General features: G+C 43.9%; 1 protein-coding gene across 1 annotated transcript in view; it reads right to left on the bottom strand.

Moving 5' to 3' along the window:
* VPS39 (VPS39, HOPS complex subunit) overlaps positions 1-20,707 on the bottom strand; it is a 39,201-nt gene that overhangs the window by 9,183 nt on the left and 9,311 nt on the right. The window contains exons 9-20 of the mRNA XM_018559266.1: positions 15,525-15,645; positions 13,744-13,864; positions 12,485-12,614; positions 10,596-10,738; positions 9,274-9,417; positions 7,310-7,451; positions 7,137-7,223; positions 6,693-6,766; positions 6,481-6,579; positions 3,576-3,675; positions 1,979-2,128; positions 31-133 (exon numbers count right to left, since the gene is read on the bottom strand). Of these exons, the coding sequence (XP_018414768.1) occupies positions 31-133; positions 1,979-2,128; positions 3,576-3,675; positions 6,481-6,579; positions 6,693-6,766; positions 7,137-7,223; positions 7,310-7,451; positions 9,274-9,417; positions 10,596-10,738; positions 12,485-12,614; positions 13,744-13,864; positions 15,525-15,645 (1,414 nt within the window). The remainder of the gene's footprint in view (positions 1-30; positions 134-1,978; positions 2,129-3,575; positions 3,676-6,480; positions 6,580-6,692; positions 6,767-7,136; positions 7,224-7,309; positions 7,452-9,273; positions 9,418-10,595; positions 10,739-12,484; positions 12,615-13,743; positions 13,865-15,524; positions 15,646-20,707) is intronic.

Raw genomic sequence — 20,707 nt, 5'->3', positions numbered from 1 at the left:
AACAAAAAAACCATAACCCACTATACTTACTGCTCCGCCATACCGGTGTCCCTCAAAATGTGCACGTATATGAACAAAGCCTGCTCATGTTTGCCCATTCGGCCCAGGAGAAGTGCACGTTCCTCTAACAATCCTGCACAAGAATTCCACAAAAAACACAAGTCAAGAGAAAATGAAAGTGAGAACATGTTCTATCGCAAACGAAGAACGGGAGAACATTCAACAGTCACTAGAGATACATGCCAAACACTTGGTGCCTAACCATCACTAACACCAAAATCTCCTAGCCTAGCAGCCTCAGTATAACTCAATTATAAAACTATGACTACATTGATCTACCTACTGTGACAGAACACCAGGCATGGTCACCCGCACTTAATGAGCAGCACCAGGTAGTCTGGGGAGTCAGCTGGAAGTGGAGAGACTAGCAGCAGTCAGGGACACTGCAAACAATTATTTCTATGAGATTGAGACGATTTATCTCAAAAAGGGACTAAAGCTTCATTTGAAAGGTCTGTGCATCCATTTGTTTTGTTTTCCTTGGGAACAAGTGACATTATCGCATTTAAGTTGTGCCACGATGGCCAATGGGTCATCGTGGGGAGGAACATTTATGTACACAATCGGGGGCAAGAAGGGGTAAAAATCTTTAAAGACTTCAACAGAATATGATGTGACAATAGACTGAATTCAATAAGCTATACCAGCTTTAATTTTTAGGAATGAGAACAAAGTGTAAAATAGGACAAACCTGCAAACAATGAACGTTACAGTAAATAACATTATAACTCCAGAAGAAAATAAACAAGTCTAGAGTAGATGTGAACGTGTAGAATGCTCTCCTATGAGAGCTGACATGTCTATATGTAAAGTCATGAAAAGATTAGGCTTGTATTTAACACAAAATATACAGGAGTGCTCACACTTGTATGATGACAGAAAGTTGTCCCACAATGGGGTAAAAAAAAAGGAACATTTCTCCTTCTTACAGCAGAACCATGTCTGCATCGTGGTGGGTGAGCTCTTGATATAATGTGCAAGTATACACATTATGGCACATTTTCCTGTCAGGGTTCCACTGCTCCAGCGGTGTCAGGTCAGGGCTCCAACAATGACGCCATCTCCCCAGCCGCTTCCTCCGGGTCATGTGCCAGTCCTCCTTGGCCACATGAAGTACATGTAACTCCTTTAGACGACACCCAGTCCAGGAAGTTATCTGGTCCTGGCCCCTAGCTCTATTCTTGCTGAGAATGAGCTGGGGTGTACTACACGGTGCATGGGCAGTGTATTTTATAAAATAATCATTGCAAGGGGGGGAAAAAAATGCAGAAAACTTCTTTCCAGGTCTCTTAAAAAATAAATAAAAAAAAAACTACGTCCTTGCATTTCTTTTTTTAGCTCCATTCAAAGGCAACCTGTAATTTTCACTTTTTGATCTTTGCTGGGTAAAATGTCATTGTGGAAGGACTTGACTTTATGGACAGAATGGAGTCATTTTCCAACACCAAAACCTATCCTTTTTGGAAGACAAAAGACTCTAAAGCAGCCTTTAGGACTAGAATGTCTGAAGCATGGTGACCATATTGATCGAGAGTATGGATAGTTTTGAGGTTGCTCTGCACGATCAATACAGTACTTCACTGGCCCATTCTTACATTAGTGAACACACAAGGCCTAGGGGCTACACTGGGGACTGAATCTCTTTGCTACTGAGAGAATTAACTACTCATTGGCAACATCCTCAATTTCAACACATTTAAACCGGTGTGCTACTAATGAAATAATGGGCAACAAGTAGTTAAATCTCTCAGCAGAGACCCAATTGCCGATTTAGTCCTAACATACAGCTTTGCTCTGATTATCCTAGATTAGCACCTACGTCATACTGAGGGCTTGGAACCTATAGACAGAAAATAATTAAACCCGATCAGATAGTACCTAACAGCTGTAGAGCTGCATAGACTCCAGGCCAACTCACCATCAAATGGGAAGTCGCTGATCAACCGTTCAGGCTGGTAACAGTTTGAGATTTCCAGAAAATTTAGCAGCTTTCCGCGGTATTCTCCCAGCTCCCCATCCTCTGAGCCGGCAGGAAATGTACTCATGATTCCTTCATTAAAGTCAGGGCCTGTAAAATCACCACACAATAAAGACTCAGGAAATACATACAGAAAACACTGTGTACATTGTAGTGTACAACGTCTTGTCACATAGTATTCCAATAGGGCATATACATTTCCCTATGAATATAGAGCTGCACCTATGTGTAAGAGAAATACAATGCAACACATTCAAATGTGTATATTTCTGCAATTCTTCCAAATGGAGGACAAAAATATGATCACTGCCACTGATAGCTGTTTTCAAAAGGTGCAGTCTCAGGATCCCGAGTTCACTATGCAGGGAGTCATTGACTTGGAGAAAGCAGATGTGATGGGAATTCCAACCTCGCTGGCTGAATACTTCCAGGTCAGTATATCACCATATAGTGATGGCAGCGTGAAGACAACAGCCCTAGCGCCTGCACCTTTAAGTATAAGATGGCAATGGCCGCTACCATATTTGTACCGTAATGTTCATTCTCCAATGTATGAATGTAATTCTCCAATTCAGCTCCCTTTCCAGTGCAGCTATGTTTTCCTAGATTGTTCACTTCTCCTGCTTTCTCCAAACCCTTTAGTTAATAACCCTGAAAATGTTGTCACTCCCTTAATCACTACCACATGATAAACACAGATCAGAAAAGAAAACCGAAATACACACAAGCCCAAAAGGAAGCCCAATACACTCGGCAACCAGCTCTGTCTTCATGGCCGCATCACTATCTGGTGATATACTTACCTGGAAGTATTCAGTCAGTGAGGTCGGAATTCCCATCACATCTGCTTTTTGCAGCATGTTCGCAGCTCCACGTGCCGAGCCCGCCAGGAAGCTGAGAGCGCCGAAGAGCCAATCACAGGTACTGAGACATTATCCGGGTCTGCAGCTGCAGAGATCGTGATATGTCTCAGTGCCCGTGATTGGCGCTGTCAGCTTCCTGGCGGGCTCGGCACGTGTAGCTGCGAACACGCCCGAGCCCATCACTAGTCGTTGGCTCCCTGAATAGTGAAATTGGGATCCTCAGACTGCACCTTTGGCCTAGATTGTTCACTTCCCCTGCCTTCTCCAAACAATTCCCCCTTTTGTAATTCAAGTAAAACATAATGATACAAATATGGCAGCTGCCATTGCCATCTTATACTTAAAGGTGCAAGCGCTAGTATTGGCTTTTGTTTTTGTTTTTTAAAGAAGAAGAACAGATCAGAGAAATGTATTTCTTTGGATCTGTGATCTACATCATATATTTTAAAATATAAGGAAAACCAAGCTGCTCATCTATCAAATAAGGAGTGGGCACATGCAGTAACATTTCAAATGTTTGAATGTTTCCATCGATGCCAGAAGACACAACCAAATAAAGAATTGTGTCCCCTTCCCACACAAAAGGGTCGGAGTTTCATTATGTCATTATTATGAGATAAAATTTTGATGACAGTTTAGATGAAGTGATGCTGATTCCCACCCCAGTCACATACCTTGTGCTTGCATCAAAGTCTGCACTCTTTCACAATAAAGTTTGATCAGACAGTTGTGGAATTCGGGTCCTTGATCTTCCCATACCAGGATGATATGTTCCTATAAAATGCACAGAATAGAGAATACTGTCATACGGCCATTACATCATGGCAGACATTCAGCATCTAAGCACACCATTCGAGTTTCTGCAAAGCTATTATGAAGCTCCCATTACTACAACATGAAGTAAGTTCCCCGTATGGAAGAGGGATCAGGCTTGGCATGGAGATACTGTACATAGCTAAGTGCTACATAACCAAACAAGAATGGCATAAATAAAAGGATTTCCTCATTAAAATGTATTTGGGGTTCTCATGCCCCTAGGATGAATGCCAAACTGCTCACTGGGGCAGCAGTTCTAGCTCATTTGCTTGACTGGCTACACTCCCCTGCCGATAATATGGGAACCCTATTGGAAAAGAAACTCACCCCTCTTGCCTTGTGGGCTCTCTCTTGGGAAGATCCTGCACACCAACCATCCCCATCTTCCCTCATTTCCCTGCATCTCTTTTGCGACAATGGGACATTATGCCCATCTCATATGGCTCACCCTTCATGCCAATTCTGTCTAATCTCCAGTGTCCCCCTGGCCTGACTTTGGGTACATTTCTGAATCCAGGCCAAATCACATATTTACAAATTAGTTATGTACTCAATCCCTTTGAAGGGGGAATCTCCTAAACCTTACTACTTCAAGCGCAGTCTTTCATGGGAGCTTGGTTTTAGGCTCATCAGCTATCTGACATCAATAGGTGTTCGTCGAGGGAGGCCGCGTTGGCCCGTCCACCGAAAAATTTTGAACGCTTGTGCACCTCTGTGGGCAGACTTCCAGGAGCAGTCCCGGTGATGTATACACTGTTGATAGGTGGCCTACTGTGGCAGACCTTTTTCAAGGCATATTGGAAGACTGTTCTCTCTGCAGAAGATTGGACTAAGCCTTATATCTGACGCACTCAGCTTCTCTCTCTCTCCATCTATAGTCTTTTTCTTTTTCAGGAGAAAATGATAAACTTATCTCCAGATTATATGGCTTCCTAACCATATTGCATCGCACATTTCCATCCTCTTCCGGAGGTCTGCTGGCGGTGTAACCAGTGTCGCGGTGATGATCTACATATCTGATGGAGTTGAGAGGATCCAGTCGTTCTGGCAGCAGGTATTTAAGGTGTACAACAAGATGCAGGAGACCGACCTTAAGGCTACCTCGGAGGTGGCTCTCCCTTCTATGATTCACGGTTCCCTTCCGTCCATTAAGAAAGACATTTTACGTTTCTGTCTAAAGGAGCCCATACACCTTGCGATTATCGTACAATAAATAGCAGGAAATCCCGCAATCGTACTATAATCGGCAGGTGTATGGAAGGCGTGCGACCGTTTCTACTGTACGGTCGCACGTCTTTTGTCTAACAAGCATGTTTCAAAACCCGCCAAGAATCGTACAATTGTCGGCAGGTTTGTGGCGTGCTCTTAAGACAAATGCCGAACGGGCCGGTGTGCGCAAGCGCACACTGCCCGTTCAGCATTGCAGTCATCGGAAGCCCGCCCCTCAGCGGGGCAGGCTTTCGATGATCGCAAGTACGATCTGCCTGTCCAAGATGGGCAGATCGTACGAGATTTTAATTAGCTTACAACCATCGCAAAAGACAAAAGTCTTGCGATGGTTGTAAGGTGTATGAGCACCTTTATAGCGGCTCGCACTGTGATTTCTAAACAGTGGAAATCAACTACTCCACCGTCACTCACTTCCTTGGCTGATATTATGAATGAACTGATGCACATGAAAGATATGGCAGCTGGGGATCTTAACAGGACAGACCATTTTCTGTGCGTTTGGTCAGGTTGGTCCTTATTTTGCCCCCTTGCGGCCTTTTAGAGATATGCTGTGGCTGTGAGTTGGTCACAACTCTTTACTTCACACTCTAAATTTAGGTGCAAATAGATTGTAATACATTTTGGCCCTTACAGCACTTATGGTTCCTTTGACCCTCCTTTTCTTCTTCTCTTTACTTTATCTTATGCCTTTCTTTCTCTTCTTGTTTTTTTGTTTTGTTTTGTTACTGCGTATTTCTTTCTGAATGGCATCTACTCCAGTTCAGGAAGTTTACCTTTCCATACTGTATAATTGTTTCCTCTTTTTACGCCGATGTGTTGTTTCATCAGTTTTACTCTGATTCATGGGATAGGTTACAGTTTCCTCTTGTATTTTTTGTATTCATGACAAACACAGATTAACCGGGAAAAAAATACAGTACCCAAAATTGCTCGAAGGCAAAAAGTCTTTACAGATCATCAATTTAGAGTTAACGGGGAGTGATGGTGCTAAAAATATTGCTCACTCCAACTTTTGTGGAGATATGTAAATGTGTGGTGCAATCGTTTTCACACATAGACGCACCTGACACGCATTTGCATTTACATGTATGAGTACGTGGGGGTGGAGGGCTCAAAATATTTTTTTATTTTTTACACTTAACTTTATTGCTTACACACAGGGGGCTAAAAATCCCCCGATGTAATAGCACAGATGAAGTGACCATTCCTCTTTATGGAGACATCAGGGGTGATCCTAATGCCACCTGTGGACCCCAAAACACTGATGAAGCACAGATCGTAAAGACAGGACAGTGACTGGGGACAGTGGAGCCCAGGATAGCTGGCAGAAAGAGGAACACTATTTGGCAGCATAAAAGTGATCAGACAGCTCTACAGCCCTAACACATTTATGTTAAAGCCGATAGTTGGCTGCAAAGAACTGCACTAAGATACAGCAGCCATGATCTTGGTATAACTACTTCAGGTCCATGCTGTTTATATACATAATGTGGTCCCAAAGTGGTTAAGTTAGTAAACAATTTTGATTCTTACCAAATACGGAACTGCTAGATGCCTGAAGTTTTCCAACAGAAATTCTAGCACATGGTTACGGGGGAGATTTTCAACTTCTGAGAGGTCTTCAGTGAAGATCTGTCACATGAATATTAAGTGGTCAGCAAGCTACAATAATGGGATACAGCAGTAGTTTTTCAGCCAGGTGTTTTCATAAATTCAGTCATTTCTAGTGACAACCAGTGCCTTACCTTTAAGCCATCTTCAGGATAATCCCTCAGCACCCATACACAGTATTCGAAAATCAAAGAAAGTTTTTCGGCTCCTGTAGAAATAAGGATAACAATTTCCTCATTAGATAACATTAGTAAATATATTTTGCTTATTTTAAAGAAGGGAAAGGAAAAAAGGAAAGAAGGATTTTTTTACAGAAATGTTAGGACATAGGTCATGGGTCCCTAAATGATGGACAAGGGATTTGAGGCATGACTTTCATGACCAAGAGCCATCATTAGGTTTCTTAACCGAATAAAAAGGCCTGCACCTTCAAAACCAAACCAGACATGGCAGCTCCCATGTTCCCACACTGACGAGTTCCCTTTAACTATTTTACTGCCTCATTTTTCACAGTTCTACCAAATTGAAGAACTCACTGTAGCTAGCAGTTCCCCTTATGAGGAAAGAATCAAACTTACCCAACCGCTGCAGGTACTGAACTGTCCTTTCATGGCCCTTCAATGGAGAGTTGGCTTTCTTTGACTGGTCAACAAGAACCATAAGAGCTGCACACAAAAAAACGACAACCGAGTAAACAGTCTCACTCAATGCAATACATGATGTGCTATAACTATGAAACCACAGAACTCACCTTTTTCATGTAGCCCTTTCTTCTCATAAAGGATGATCAACTCACTGTACTTATGTGCCTTTTTCAGGACATGTTCACTCTCTTCCACATGGCAGTGATTAGGCTCTAACCGGAGGAGAGGAGCCACCAAAGCCACATTTGTCTAGTAAAGAAGAATAAAGCTGCTTTACACAACATGCACAGTAATATCAACTAAATTGGACTGCTGTAAGTAGAGGTATACACACACAATCACTTCCCAACTGTGTTATAAACATTATCTACACTGTTCTGACTCACTATTTTGTGTGTGGATTGAATGCTGCACAAGGTTTATATGCAATACTTTATATTTTCATTTTTAAAAGATTTTTTTGTTCTGACCATAATAAAGACACGAACCAGATAGGTTCTGTAGGTTTGTTTTTAAGTTGAATTGGTATGCAAGTTGGAACAGGTACATTTTTAAGTGCAACTCCAGCCTAAAAAAAGTTTTTGTTTTGCATAGGGAAGGGTTAACCCCCTGTAACGTTTGTTTTGCTGCGAGTGCCCCTGTTCAGAAGATTTCACCTCACATTCTGTCCCTGTGACAATTGGATTTTGACAATTTTGGGTTGTCGTGGAAACAAGGATTGGTGATGAAGTTTTAGTGGAGACACTTTTTTTCCATGATAACTCTTACAGAAGTGTATTTCCCTTCCTCGGGGTAGATTTCCTCTCACTTCCTGTTGTCTCAAGGACAGGAAGCGAGATAAAATCTTTCTAATGAGGATACAGACAGCAGTAAAAACCTCACAGTGACCCAGAAGAAGAGGTGAGCACCCCTCATCTGCACGTTTAACAATAGCCAACTTCCTGTAATGTACGTACAGTACTACGAACCAGAACCAAAAAGGAGGGCACTCCTCGTCGGCACTAGCTTGGTAGCATTACAACTACTGCAACACGGCGCGGTACACTTTGGCTGCAGCCTAGGACCCCCTGCAGTACAGTAATAGCCTCCTTTTGTAAGTAGGGGTCGTATGTAAGTCGGATGTTTAACTGGTTGGGATGAGCGCGGTAGCATTACAACTACCCCTGCTGTACAGTAATAGCCTCCGTTTGTAAGTAGGGGTCGTATGTAAGTCGGATGTTTAACTGGTCGGCATGAGCGCGGTAGCATTACAACTACCCCTGCTGTACAGTAATAGCCTCCGTTTGTAAATAGGAGTCGTATGTTTGTAACTTGGGGACCGCCTGTATACATTTTCTTTAACATCAGAAAGCCATAAACAAGTTTCATTTACATTACAAGATAACTAAATATTGAGAATGGAATAAATTCACAAATAAATGAAAAGTTTAATAGAGCATTGTAATAGAGCAGAAAGGCTGTCATTTTTGTTGTTACATTTATTTGAATTAGGCTATGGATTAGATAATTCTTATAATCTGATGAAATAATAAGATATAGAAGCGTCACCAGATTACAGAGAACATAATAAAGACGTCTGTACACAATTCCTCTACTGTCTGCAGCAACATTTCATTACAATTTCTGCTAACAGAACAATTCCTCATTCATACAATATAGAGGATGCATATTAGAGGTCTGCGACATGGCTAACATGGTCGAGTGACTAGGCTCTTCTTCCAGTGGAGATTTATAAAGAACACTGCTCGCTGTGCTTTAAAAAATGTGAGTTTTTTAATTAATTTTTTATAAGCAGTGACATGGGTGTGACATGGCCACACAGCTGCTTCTTAAGTGGGACTCGAAGGGCCTAATCACACCTATGCGTTGCAGAACACGTTAGTTTGTTGTGGTGCCATTCATTTTCAATGCACTAAACACAAGGTAAAACACTACCATGTGTTGTGATGCGCTGCATACTAAATATGGTGTCCATCTTTCGCGTGCATTAATACAACGTACCAAAAACTGAAGATATAAATGGGCCCCGAGTGTTCTTATGCAGGTACTGTGCTCCATTTGTGAGACTTACATGCAAGTAACATTTGAGCAAGGTGGTGTCTATAATCTGGAGAAGTTTCTTCTTTGACTTGATGGTTGGAGTCCCTTCCATTAATGGAGAAGTGGTTGAGTGGTAATCGGTATCATTTAGCTTCTTTACCAGGTGACTTCTTTTCTGTCAGTTCAGGAAAACAACATTTATGAGACCAACTCACAGTGACACAAAGTTTTCAGAGTACTACAAGCCTTTCTTAAATCAGTTTTACAGATGAATGCCAGTTTAAATGTTCTGCTTCAACAATATATGCTTACATGTATAGATTAAATAAATAAAAACAACTGATCGCCCTTTGATTTTTAAAGGGAAACAAAAAAACATCCGATACATTACAATGGATTCCGAACGCACTATGGACTACCTAAAGATACAGCACAGTAAATTAATATTTAAATTACAATCTGCCTGATTAAATCCCCTAATGAGCTCCTGGATAAGGAACAAATCACTGCCTTGATTACTTGTTTGAGACTTGTAAATCAGATTATTTTACCATAACTGAATAGGTAACTGCTAGCTACTGCTAGTTCCATCAACAGGCTTGACAGAAGACTGCATAATATGCAATATTTCTTATTTACCTGAATACAAATATTTAAAATACCGTAACCATAATAAAGAAAATATATGTGCAAAAACAGCTACTCATTGCCTTTTATAGCCTTAAAAGGAGAACTATGAGGTGAGTGAAAATCACTCATCCTTATAGTTTGAGCCGATGTGCGACAATGAAACTGTCACATGTCGGCTCAATAGATCTGGAAGTGAGCAAACACATATTTATAGCTGGCTCTGCCTCTAGATAGGCAGAGCCAGCTGTCACTCACGCCGCTGGGTGGATCTCAACAGCATTGTCGGGATCCGTTCCGGCTGCAGCGGTCTCAGTATATCGCAAGTTGTAGCTCGCGATATACAGAGCTTTGGGTCACGGGAGGAGATTAGTATATGTCCTCCCGTGACCCTTAGGAGAACAATGGGGAAAAAACGCTTAACCCACAGTTCTCTTTTACAACCCTGATCTTAAAAAAAAAATTGGTTAGAGTATGCATTTTTCAGATGAATAGCAAAGACATTCTAAAATGTCGAAAAAGGTTGGGCATCCCGTACTCCTCTTAGCATGGCAGTAAATAGGGAACCTTTCTCTTGTGTTTGCAGAGAATCACTGTATGCAATATAACAACTTAGAGGAATTTTCTACCATCATATATAAATACAAAAAAACTTACCTAGGGAATAAATCTTAAAATAGTTTATTAGAGTACGGAATCTTTTGTCCTATTGACAGAGCATCTCACCTGGGTTAAGTAATCTATGAGAGCCAGATTGGCTTTCTCCAGTTCTGCTCCTGACAGTAACGGTACATGATTGGGGTACTGAAGTTGTTTTTTATAATCAGAAGGCAGCAGATCTGGATACATCCCAATAACATGCGTAGGATCTGGCAAGACAAAACAACAAACAATGCAAACTATGTAGTCGTTCCTGAAAGCTAGTCTTTACTCTGGCCATGCACATTATGATTGGCATGCCATATACCAATTGGTAGAAGACATCCCGACTGACTCTGCTAGACACAAATAAGGCCAAGTCATTTACAGACATTCAATGTCAACCCTAACCTCCACAATGTTCAGTGATGATGCAAAGGGAGAAATGTTATCATATACCAGAGGTTAGATCCCATAATTCTTTATCTAAATGAATGCACAGTGGTAGATAAAAGATCAAATCCAAAAGACCTGCCAGTGTATACAGACACATTTAGAGCTCTACTACACAGGTGGATCACCACTACCATCCCGCAACTTGTCTTAGCATGTGATCCATTCAAGTTAGGTTACAGGGAACTGTGAGATGCAAAGGCAGTGCTGAGTAATTTATTTATTCTGAGTGGGTCACTGCCAGGTACATACAGTAGATATGCAATCCAAGCTGTTCCTGGCTTGTAGTGTGTTAGTGCACTGCCTCTGCCAAAAAAGGGATACGAAGCTACAAATGGCACATTGCCATCCAAAATGTGACACTTTTAAGGTGTGGTACAACACTTCACACGTTTCTGTGCAAGGTGGAGTCCTTTGCTGTGGGGATTAAAGCAGAACTCCAGGCAAAAAAGGAGATACATGAAATGCCTCTTCACAAATAAAGTATCAAAAAACAGCTTTTCTGCAATATTCAATCCAGAGAGTTCCCTCAAAATACGTTTTTCTGTCACTAGATATCCTCAGTCTGATGGCCTTGCACTTCCTCTTAACCCATGTTTTTCTGGACCAGCCCCTGTGTGTTACTGCACACTGAATGGAGAAGCAGCAGTTATGAGCTTCCTCCTCTCACACGCCACTCTCGCTGAGCAGGGACTGCAAGAGGCTGACACCAGGTCAAACTCAGGTACCTACAATGCTTGTATTTGGGAAACACATTTAATGATGTATTTGTTACAGAGTTGAAATAATTTACATTTTTTTTATTCTGTCTAAAGTTCACTTTTAAGTTCAAAGTCTCAAAACCTTAATTGCCTAGTTTTTCATGTGCAGGATGTATTTAAAGGAGGAGAACTATGAGATGAGTGATTTCCACTCACCTCATAGTTCTAAGCCGACCTGTGACAATGAGACTGTCACAGGTCGGCTCAGTAGATCGGGAGGTGAGGGAACACATACCGGGTTCCCTCACCTCTCGATCCTGTCACGGCTCTCTGCCGTGACAGGGGGAGGGGCTGGATTCCCCTCTCCCCGCTCCGATCTGCCAGCGCTGACTGGTGGAACGGACGGGGGAGGGGGCGGGTACAGCTGGCTCTGCCTCTAGATAGGCAGAGCCAGCTGTCACTCACGCAGCTGGGCGGATCCCATCATCTACGTCGGGATCCGCTCCAGCTGCGGCGTCTCAGTATACCGCGAGCTGTAGCTCGTGGTATACTGAGCTTAGGGTAACGGGAGGACGTTAGTTTGTGTCCTCCCGTTACCCTGAGAACTATGGGGGAAAACACTGACCCCCATAGTTCTCCTTTAACAGTTGTAGTGTACTTTTTGTTTGATATTTTCCATGGTATTTCAGTGCGGATGTAGGTATATGACCTAGAAAATGCAGGAACAGGCTCATAAGGAACTACTTTTACCACAGTAGATGTTTAGGTAGAAAAATTTCACACAATAAAAAGTAGGCGTCAGTGTGTCACGTGCCCGCTTACCAGTGCCAAGTTTAGCAAAAACCTGCATAGACTCATCAAAGCGCTTCTGGCAAAATAAGTTGAAGGCATAAAGGTTCTGAATGTGGTGGATCTGCTGCCGCTTCTCACCATCTGCATCATCTTTCATCCTCTGAAATTAAACACATTGCACTCAGCTATAGATCTGAAATATCTATTTTGTACACTTTAATCGAACACATGCATGGCGCAAATATAAATGAGAAAACTGGCTATTAGAGTTTCAGCAGAACGGTAAAACAAGAAAATGCATGAAACGGGCACATTGGCATGCTAAATGAATGAAATGAAATGTAATCTACAGCTGGGAATCTAGATTTTTAGAAGGGAATGGACAGGACTTGCATTTCATTTACGTAGGATGTGCAAGCACCTACAGATACAGCAACGCCCTGTAAACCTAAAAGGATTTGGAAAGAGGAAGTTGTGGCAATTCACTGGCAGGGCTATCAGAGATACCGCCATCTAAGCAGCTACAGTGCCAGCAAGGGTGCAGTGATTTAACTGGAGAATGTCACCCTATCAAAGAAAGAGCCTACTCAATGCTTCTCCTGGTAGTATTAACAGGCATTTACATAACGTTCCAAGGGGTACACAGAGCCCAGTTTTCTTGGTATGTGTAACCTACAGCACATATGTGATTTTATGTTTTGACCATAGTACTACTTTAAAGTAGACCTGATGATTGCCATCATATAGGGAACATCTAGAAATGTTAATAGTACCAAAGTTGTACCCTGAAAATGTTCCCTTTAATTCCTCCTCAAAAACAGTAGTGCACTTACTGTGCCTAGGCAATTCTGTGACTTGAATCTTATATGATATAAGATGTATATCTGTAGATCTACAATATGAGATTCTAAGGCAACCTCCCTGATTGTTGGTCCTATAAGATTCTGAGATATGGTGATGTTATTCACTTGGTGATTGCTATTCTCCTTGCTGTAAAGACATCTGCAGTGCATATATCTCCCTGATTCTGCTTCATTCGTTTTCTGGATCTGTATTTTCAGAAACTCGACTGCTAATCCTTAATTATATCATATCTATCAATCTTCAGATTGGTAGTCATCAGCGGGTCAGCTCGGACATGAAGAAACAAAGTCCTGCCTCTACCAACATGGCCCCTTCACAGACACAGGCACGGTAAGGCAATCTTGGAGAAAAGATCAGCTGCAGGGAGCCTATGGGCAATGCTCTCTGCCTGCCTTCCGCAGTTCAGGTCCTCTAAAACTACTTACTGCTAGCTGCAGGGCGAGCTCAAACTGCTTATCCTGGAGCAGCTGCTGTATTTGCGTAGCAATTGAAACAGGGACCAATCTCCAGACAAAGTGGTTGCTGGCGACATATACAATGTTTGATCTAAGGAGAGAAAATATTTAAATTTGGAAAATAAATAACTTGCAAGTAAACATTTCATATAGAGACAGCATGCGTGTCTCCCTGTATCTCCCTGATCATCAATAAAATAAATGTTTTTACTATAAAAGATTAAAAAACATGATAGCACTCAATGCCTACTCTCAATCTCCGACACATACTGCTGTTTACCTGAAACAATCTAATCTTAGAATGAAGACCAATCTGGTGTTTACTTAGGAGTATATTGAAGGCCTATTTACATTTCTTGTGTCAAGGCAGCCAACTGAAAATAATGGGCTGCCGATGCACCAGAATGTTCTCAAAAACAGACATGTCACAAAATGTGTAACACAACTTATGGGGTGTTGCAGCACAGTGCAATGCAGTATGAATGGCAAATCAAGACAGCCAAGCATGTAACGTGCATTGTTGCATGTTACTGTAACCCACGGCAATGCACATTACATGTGTGGCAGCATTGAGTTCCTTTTCAAAGGCAATTCACATGCATTGCAGTGTCCCTCAACACATGGCAATGCAAAATAATGTGTTGTGGTGTGTTAGAAATTGTGTCACAAGTCTGATTTTCAGGATGTTTTCTTTTTCAATAGGCGGCCTCAGCACAGTGCATATAAATGCGAGTTAATGCACCACAAAAAAGTAGATGGGCCCTTTAAGAGTAGCATTACGGCCACAATAAACATGCTGGAAGAACCCAATCATGTGTCCTGTCAAAATAAGACTGGCTGTCCTCCAATTACAGAGCTCTCTCTGCCGTGGAAAGAGAACTACGTGAGGCAACAAAGGCTGCTCACCAAGGCCCACATTTTGCGAATGGGTGAGCCGCAATATGCAGTAATACTGCAAAGTATACCGGAGAGTAGATAGCGGTATAATAAAAGGCCCTTCTGTTTGGCAAATTAGGACTGCCGCTATGGTAGACTATAAGACCGTTGAAGTAAATAAAATTAGTGAATACTTCAATGACCTTTCCTTCTCTGCTAAGAAGCACTCAAAAGAAGCTAAACCAGAAAGTGAGCCCTTACTACAGTTTTAAAATTTGTAACTGGGTGTCGCTTACGTTTCTATAGAAATAACACTGCTGCCTGGTAAAAGGATAAAATACAGACATAATAAAGAGCAAACTAAAAAATAAAGACGCATGTGTTTTGTTTTTTTTTTTACAAAAGATTGTTGCACTGAAAATATTTAAAATAAATGGGCATTCTTTTAAAGAACTGACATTTGGTCTCTGTTACACATATCTAGGTCACCCGCGCCATTTGTCCTTTTGTCATAAGTACCTGTCTGTTCTAAATAAACATATCAATCACAAACTAGAAATCGGCGCAGGGAAAAACCTTTACTGATTAAATATTAGCCAGTGTTGAGTAATTCAACATTTTCCAGCACATGCAGATATCATTTTGAGATGTTTGGAGAGTACAGATATATTGCATAAATAATATCAAAAGCAAAGTGTAGTACCCACAGCAACCAGAAACCACCTTATAGCACTGACTTGACAAAAAAAAACTGACTGGCTGCTATAGGTTACTGAACTTTAATCTTATTGCCTTCTATTGGAAGTGGAACTAGTATTTAATAAGGCCGAAAATGTCTGCAGCAAGAACATCTGTAGAATTACACATGCGCTCACCCTCCAGATGAAATGAAGCGTGGTCGCTGAAGTTCAATACTTTGCACCAGCAGACGGGGTTCAAACGTCCGAACTTCCACATACCGCGGCAAGACAGCAATAATATATGGAGGCTGATGTTCTGTTATGAAGAAATATATTGGATGATATTACTCTTGAAAAAGAATTGATACAAGAATAGACTACTTCTATGAATTATAGGTCATAACAAAATTGAACAAGAAACGTCGCCAGTTACTTTAAGGGTGGATGATAATTCCTGGACGAGAGATTAACAGCTGCTAAAGCTTTATAAAATCTACATATGCCTAGTAAACGCTTGCTGTACCTAAAGTTTTTCAAAACTGGCGTTTACATGCGAATGCCTAACTAAACATAGCTGTAGTAGAAATCCCCATATAATCAAACCTTGCTCCATCTGGTGAAAAAACTGACAAAGTTCTACAAATCCTACTGGATTTGTAGAAAAACATTTAGGGCTGCAACAACTAATCGACTAATCGCTGTCAACATTTTCCTTCATCGATTAGTTCCCCTGCTCGCGGCTCCACGCGCGCCGCTTCTCCTCCCCGCCTCACTCAGCTCTCACTGACTCGCCGCTGCCAGACCTGCACACACCATCCATGATCACCACCATCGGCACAGGGAGACGGTGAGAAGACAAGCAAGGAGGCGTGGGGGGACGGCAGCTGCCGACAGACAAGCCCACGATCTCAGGGAAGAAAGTTGCTTGGAGACTGCTCATGTAAGACTGCCTGCACATTTCCCCCCACATGGTACATTGCGCTGTATTAATATATTGCTGGGATAGTGGGATCTGTAGTCCTCTATAGCTGATGGTATACAGCGTAATGTAATATCAGCTATAGAGTAATACTAATCCCAGCATCTATTGCTGGGATTTGTAGTCCTCTATAGCCGGTGCCATTCTGCATTCATTGCTGTATAATTTTACACTTTCCATTTCACGATCTTGCACACCACACTTTTGTTTTCTTGCTTGCTTCCGTGATGGACTACAATCTCAATACAAAGTAGTGGTCCATCACTGGAGCCATTTTTCTTTTCGGTTTTTAATTTGTAATACTTTTTAATCCGATTAATTGAACTTAATAATCGGCTAACTAATCAATTTTGAAAATAATCGTTACCTGCAGCCCTAAAAACATTTTTCGGGGAAAATCCTTTCTAGAGCTACTATATATGCTATATATATAAGGATTTTAGGAGACACTTAGCAGATCCTTCTCTACATAGACAGTCCAAGTGAATACACCGCCTGAAGTCTTTCTATATATCAGTGCCAAGAGGAAAATGTGGCTTTAGCTTTAATTCTGCTAATATTTTGAATGGTGCAGTAGCAACCCTTTGACACAACACTCTGCAAATATCCCTTGAAGATTTCTGGCAATGTCACAATCATCAGGCTGTGTGTGTAAATTGAGCTCATGAAGACTTCTAGAAGAGCCTGTAATTAATTGTCCAGGGGATAAGGATTCTAGGAAATCACGCATATAAATTTGATACTGTTGGCATGGTTGCAAAGATTACTTTTTGGCAGTTGTGGAAACCATTGTGGAGTGAAGAAACTGAAGGAAACAGACGGTTTGACCATGAATTACATAATGACTTGTAAAGTAGCAATATACTGTATGTCAAAATGGAACTGTAGTTGTCCTTGAATGTTGTGCCATTAAATCCTGAGAGGGAAATGTAATAGGTTGAAGAAATGGAACTTCCGGACAATGGCGTCCCGAGGCTGGGAGACACCCTGGGGCAGGGACCGGGTGACACCCCGCCGTGATGTCATCACGCATGTGCGTGATATTGCCGCGCGTGCGCGATGTCGTCATTGCGCATGCGCGGTGATCTTTTTGACGCCTGCCGGCGGCTATCTTGGTGATGGACGCCGGCAGAGAGAGGAGGGGACAATCACCCGGCGGGATAACGTATGACGCCTGGTCCCCTCCTCTCTTCTGACACTGTCGGGCTCTCTAAACTTCCTTTAACAGACCAAGCTGACCAGCAAAGGTGACAGATAGAGGGTTGAGATAAACCCTTTAACACGGACATGGGTGCTTACAATAATTACATTTTATACATTTATGTAAAACCTTTACCCCAAAAGGAAAAACAAAAAACTGATGCTTTAACTCCTTAAAAAAATGTTAGCTGGAGTTTCGGCTTTAGTTTGTTAGTCAAGTCCATCCCAACTTGCTGGTGCATCTGAGGGCTTGTTTACACCAAATGCAGACCAGACCTGCAAGTTTCTGCACATGCAGTGTGTTTTGGTGCATTTGTGACGTGTTCCGGGCTGTTTTTTTATTCCTAAAATGGGCTTTCAGTGGCGTTCCAGGGCATTTGCATGCGTTTATGTGTTTGCATGCCTTTTGGTGCGTTCCAGAGCAGAAAAAAAATAGGGCATACTGCAGTTTTTGTGCATGCTCTGGAATTGAACGCTCTATTGTGAACTAGAGCCCAAAATATCATTGGAATACATTGGGCGCAGTTCTGATCTGTTCTGTAACTGGTCTGCTGTTGGTATGAACTAGCCCCACACTCCTCGCTCCACAGGGTGACAATGCTGCAGTCCTAGAGTGGCTCCATTGCTCCTCCATAGACTGGAGCCACCCTAAAACTGGAAATGTGTTACTGGCTGGACCACTGGGCGAAAATAAAGGGGGAAAACAGCCCAAAAAAGAAAAAACGAATGCAGCCATCACATCAAGAACTGGTAACTTGCCATAATAGGATTTTAGTACTCACCGTAAAATCCTTTTCTCTCCGTTCATTGAAGGACACAGGGAACAGATCGGAGATCATGTACTGTAGGGTAATATCGCCACCTGCAGGAGAAGGACGCTAGGCACAAAAAAACTAAAGACCAATTACAGCCTAGGGGCGGCCCCTGCCGGTGGCCAAACCCCCCACCTACTGACAAGTCTCCAGTTTAGTAACAAGCAGTAAAGGAGTACACACCCACATAGAGGGGCGGGCCCTGTGTCCTTCAATGAACGGAGAGAAAAGGATTTTACGGTGAGTACCAAAATCCTATTTTCTCTCCCGTTCATTGAAGGACACAGGGAACAGATCGGAGATCATGTACTGTAGGGACGTCACAGAGCAGTACCAAAAAAGGAGGGTGGGCCAACAGAAACAACAAACCCAACTAAACAAAAAAATCCCCTCAAACGGCCGCCTGCAACACTTTGCGCCCCAAACCAGCATCCGCAGATGCCAAAACATCCACCTTATAAAACTTGGCAAAGGTGTGAACAGAAGACCAAGTCGCGGCCTTACAAACCTGAGAAACGGAGGCACTATGACGAAAAGATGCCCCAACAGCCCTTGTAGAATTGGCCGTAACATAAAAAGGAGGCTCACGCCTCTTAATAGCATACGCCTGAGAGACCGTGTCGCGAATCCATCGAGAGATGGTAGCCTCTTAATGATCTCATCCAAGGTAGCCCCGAATAGACGCTCCCCGTAAAGGGGAGCTCCGTCAGAACCTTCTTGGACGCCTGGTCAGCCGACCAGCATTTAAGCCAGAGGAGGCGCCGAAGAGTAACCGCCGACACAGATAGCCTGGAAACCAACGAGGCCGTATCCAGGGCCGAATTACACAAGTATTGCAGACCCTGCACCACCTGCTCCGTCAGATCGACATAAGCAGGAGACACGTTCTCCTCCGCAAGACCCTGACGCAGCATCTTCATCCACTCAGTCAAAGTCTGGGAGACCAGGGCCGAAGCCAACACGGGGCGCAGCAGAGCCCCGGAAACCGAGTACATAGTACGCGCCACCGCCTCCGCCTTCCTATCCGAGGGATCCCGAAAGGAAGGCGAATCCTCCACCGGGATGACCGTAGCCTTGTTCAGGCGAGAAACCGGCGGATCCACCGCGGGGGGAGTAGACCACTTAGACAGGAAGGACTCCTCAAAAGGATAGCGAACCGAGAAGCGTTTGGGAATTGTAAACGACTTGCTCGGGCGCTTCCACTCCTTGTAGACAAAATCATCAAAAAAAGGAACGTAAGGGAAAACCTTAGTAGAACGCCTACTCCTGTGCGTCCCAAAAGGAACCGGCGGGAGCGCCGAAGAGCTCGGAGCGTCTTCAATTTTTAGCGTTTCCCGCACAGCGCGAACCAAGGCCGTGACCAATTCACGCTCCTGGACCATAAGGGCGGACCCCGACTCGTCGTCACTACCAGACTCCGCCTGAGAGGAGTCCCCCTGGTCGGGCTGTGCGGCCGCAGTAGAAATTTCCCCCTCTTCCGCAGAATCCCCAGAAAAGACCGATGAGGGGGCCGGCAAAGCGCGCTTCCGTGGGGGGCGCTGCGTCAGCGCACGCTCCATACGGGACACAAAACCGTCCATGGTGGAGGAAAAGGCCTCCAAGGATAGCATTGCGCCAGCGGACCCCCCCAAAGACCCCGCAGACACCAAGGGAGACTGGGAGAGGGGCGCAGAAGTACAGGCTGCGCAAAGGGGGGATGTGGGAGAGGTCCCTGAGGAGAGGCCGCAGCCCTCACAGGGCACTGCAGTCAGCTTGTCCCCACAATCCATGTCCCCGGCAAATATATATGCCAAACCAGAGCCCCAGCACAGGAAAGAGACCCCAGCAGGCACCGCCCCCGTCCCTAGGCCTGTTGTCGCAGTTGCCCCTAGCAACCGACCCGCAGGCAGACGACCCTCCTACAGTACCCGAACTCCCGGTGTCCCAGTGCGTCCTCACCCGACCGCGTCCCGGCGTGAAAGACCGATCCGGCCGGGTGACGCGCAAGTAAAGGGACCCGGAAGCGGCGCACCGGAAGTGACGTCAGGCCGAGGGCGCACGCGCCCATACCAAAGATGGCGGCCGCGGCCTCCGAGAAGGCCGCAAACGAAGCCGGGGGCTCGATTAGCGGCCCCCGCGAACGGAACCGAGCGGCCAGCAGCGCCAGAGGCCCCAAGCCTCCGCCAGCACCAGGACCGCAGCCCGACCCCAAAACACACCCGGAACACCCGCAGGCCGCCCCCTGACGCCGAGGATCCAGGCAAGGACCCCCAGGGCCACACACCCCGACAGACAGGACGGAGGATGGGGGAGGAGGGGGGGGGGGGGTGGAGGAGGGGGGGAGCATGTGGAGCTAAAGCATCCAGGCCCATCTCATACATACCCAGGAGGATGCGGACCAGGCACCC

This window comes from Nanorana parkeri, unplaced genomic scaffold (assembly GCF_000935625.1).
Source record: "Nanorana parkeri isolate BGI_ZX_2015 unplaced genomic scaffold, ASM93562v1 scaffold386, whole genome shotgun sequence".
Lineage (NCBI taxonomy): Eukaryota > Metazoa > Chordata > Amphibia > Anura > Dicroglossidae > Nanorana > Nanorana parkeri.
This window is presented reverse-complemented; position numbering and strand designations above follow the sequence as displayed.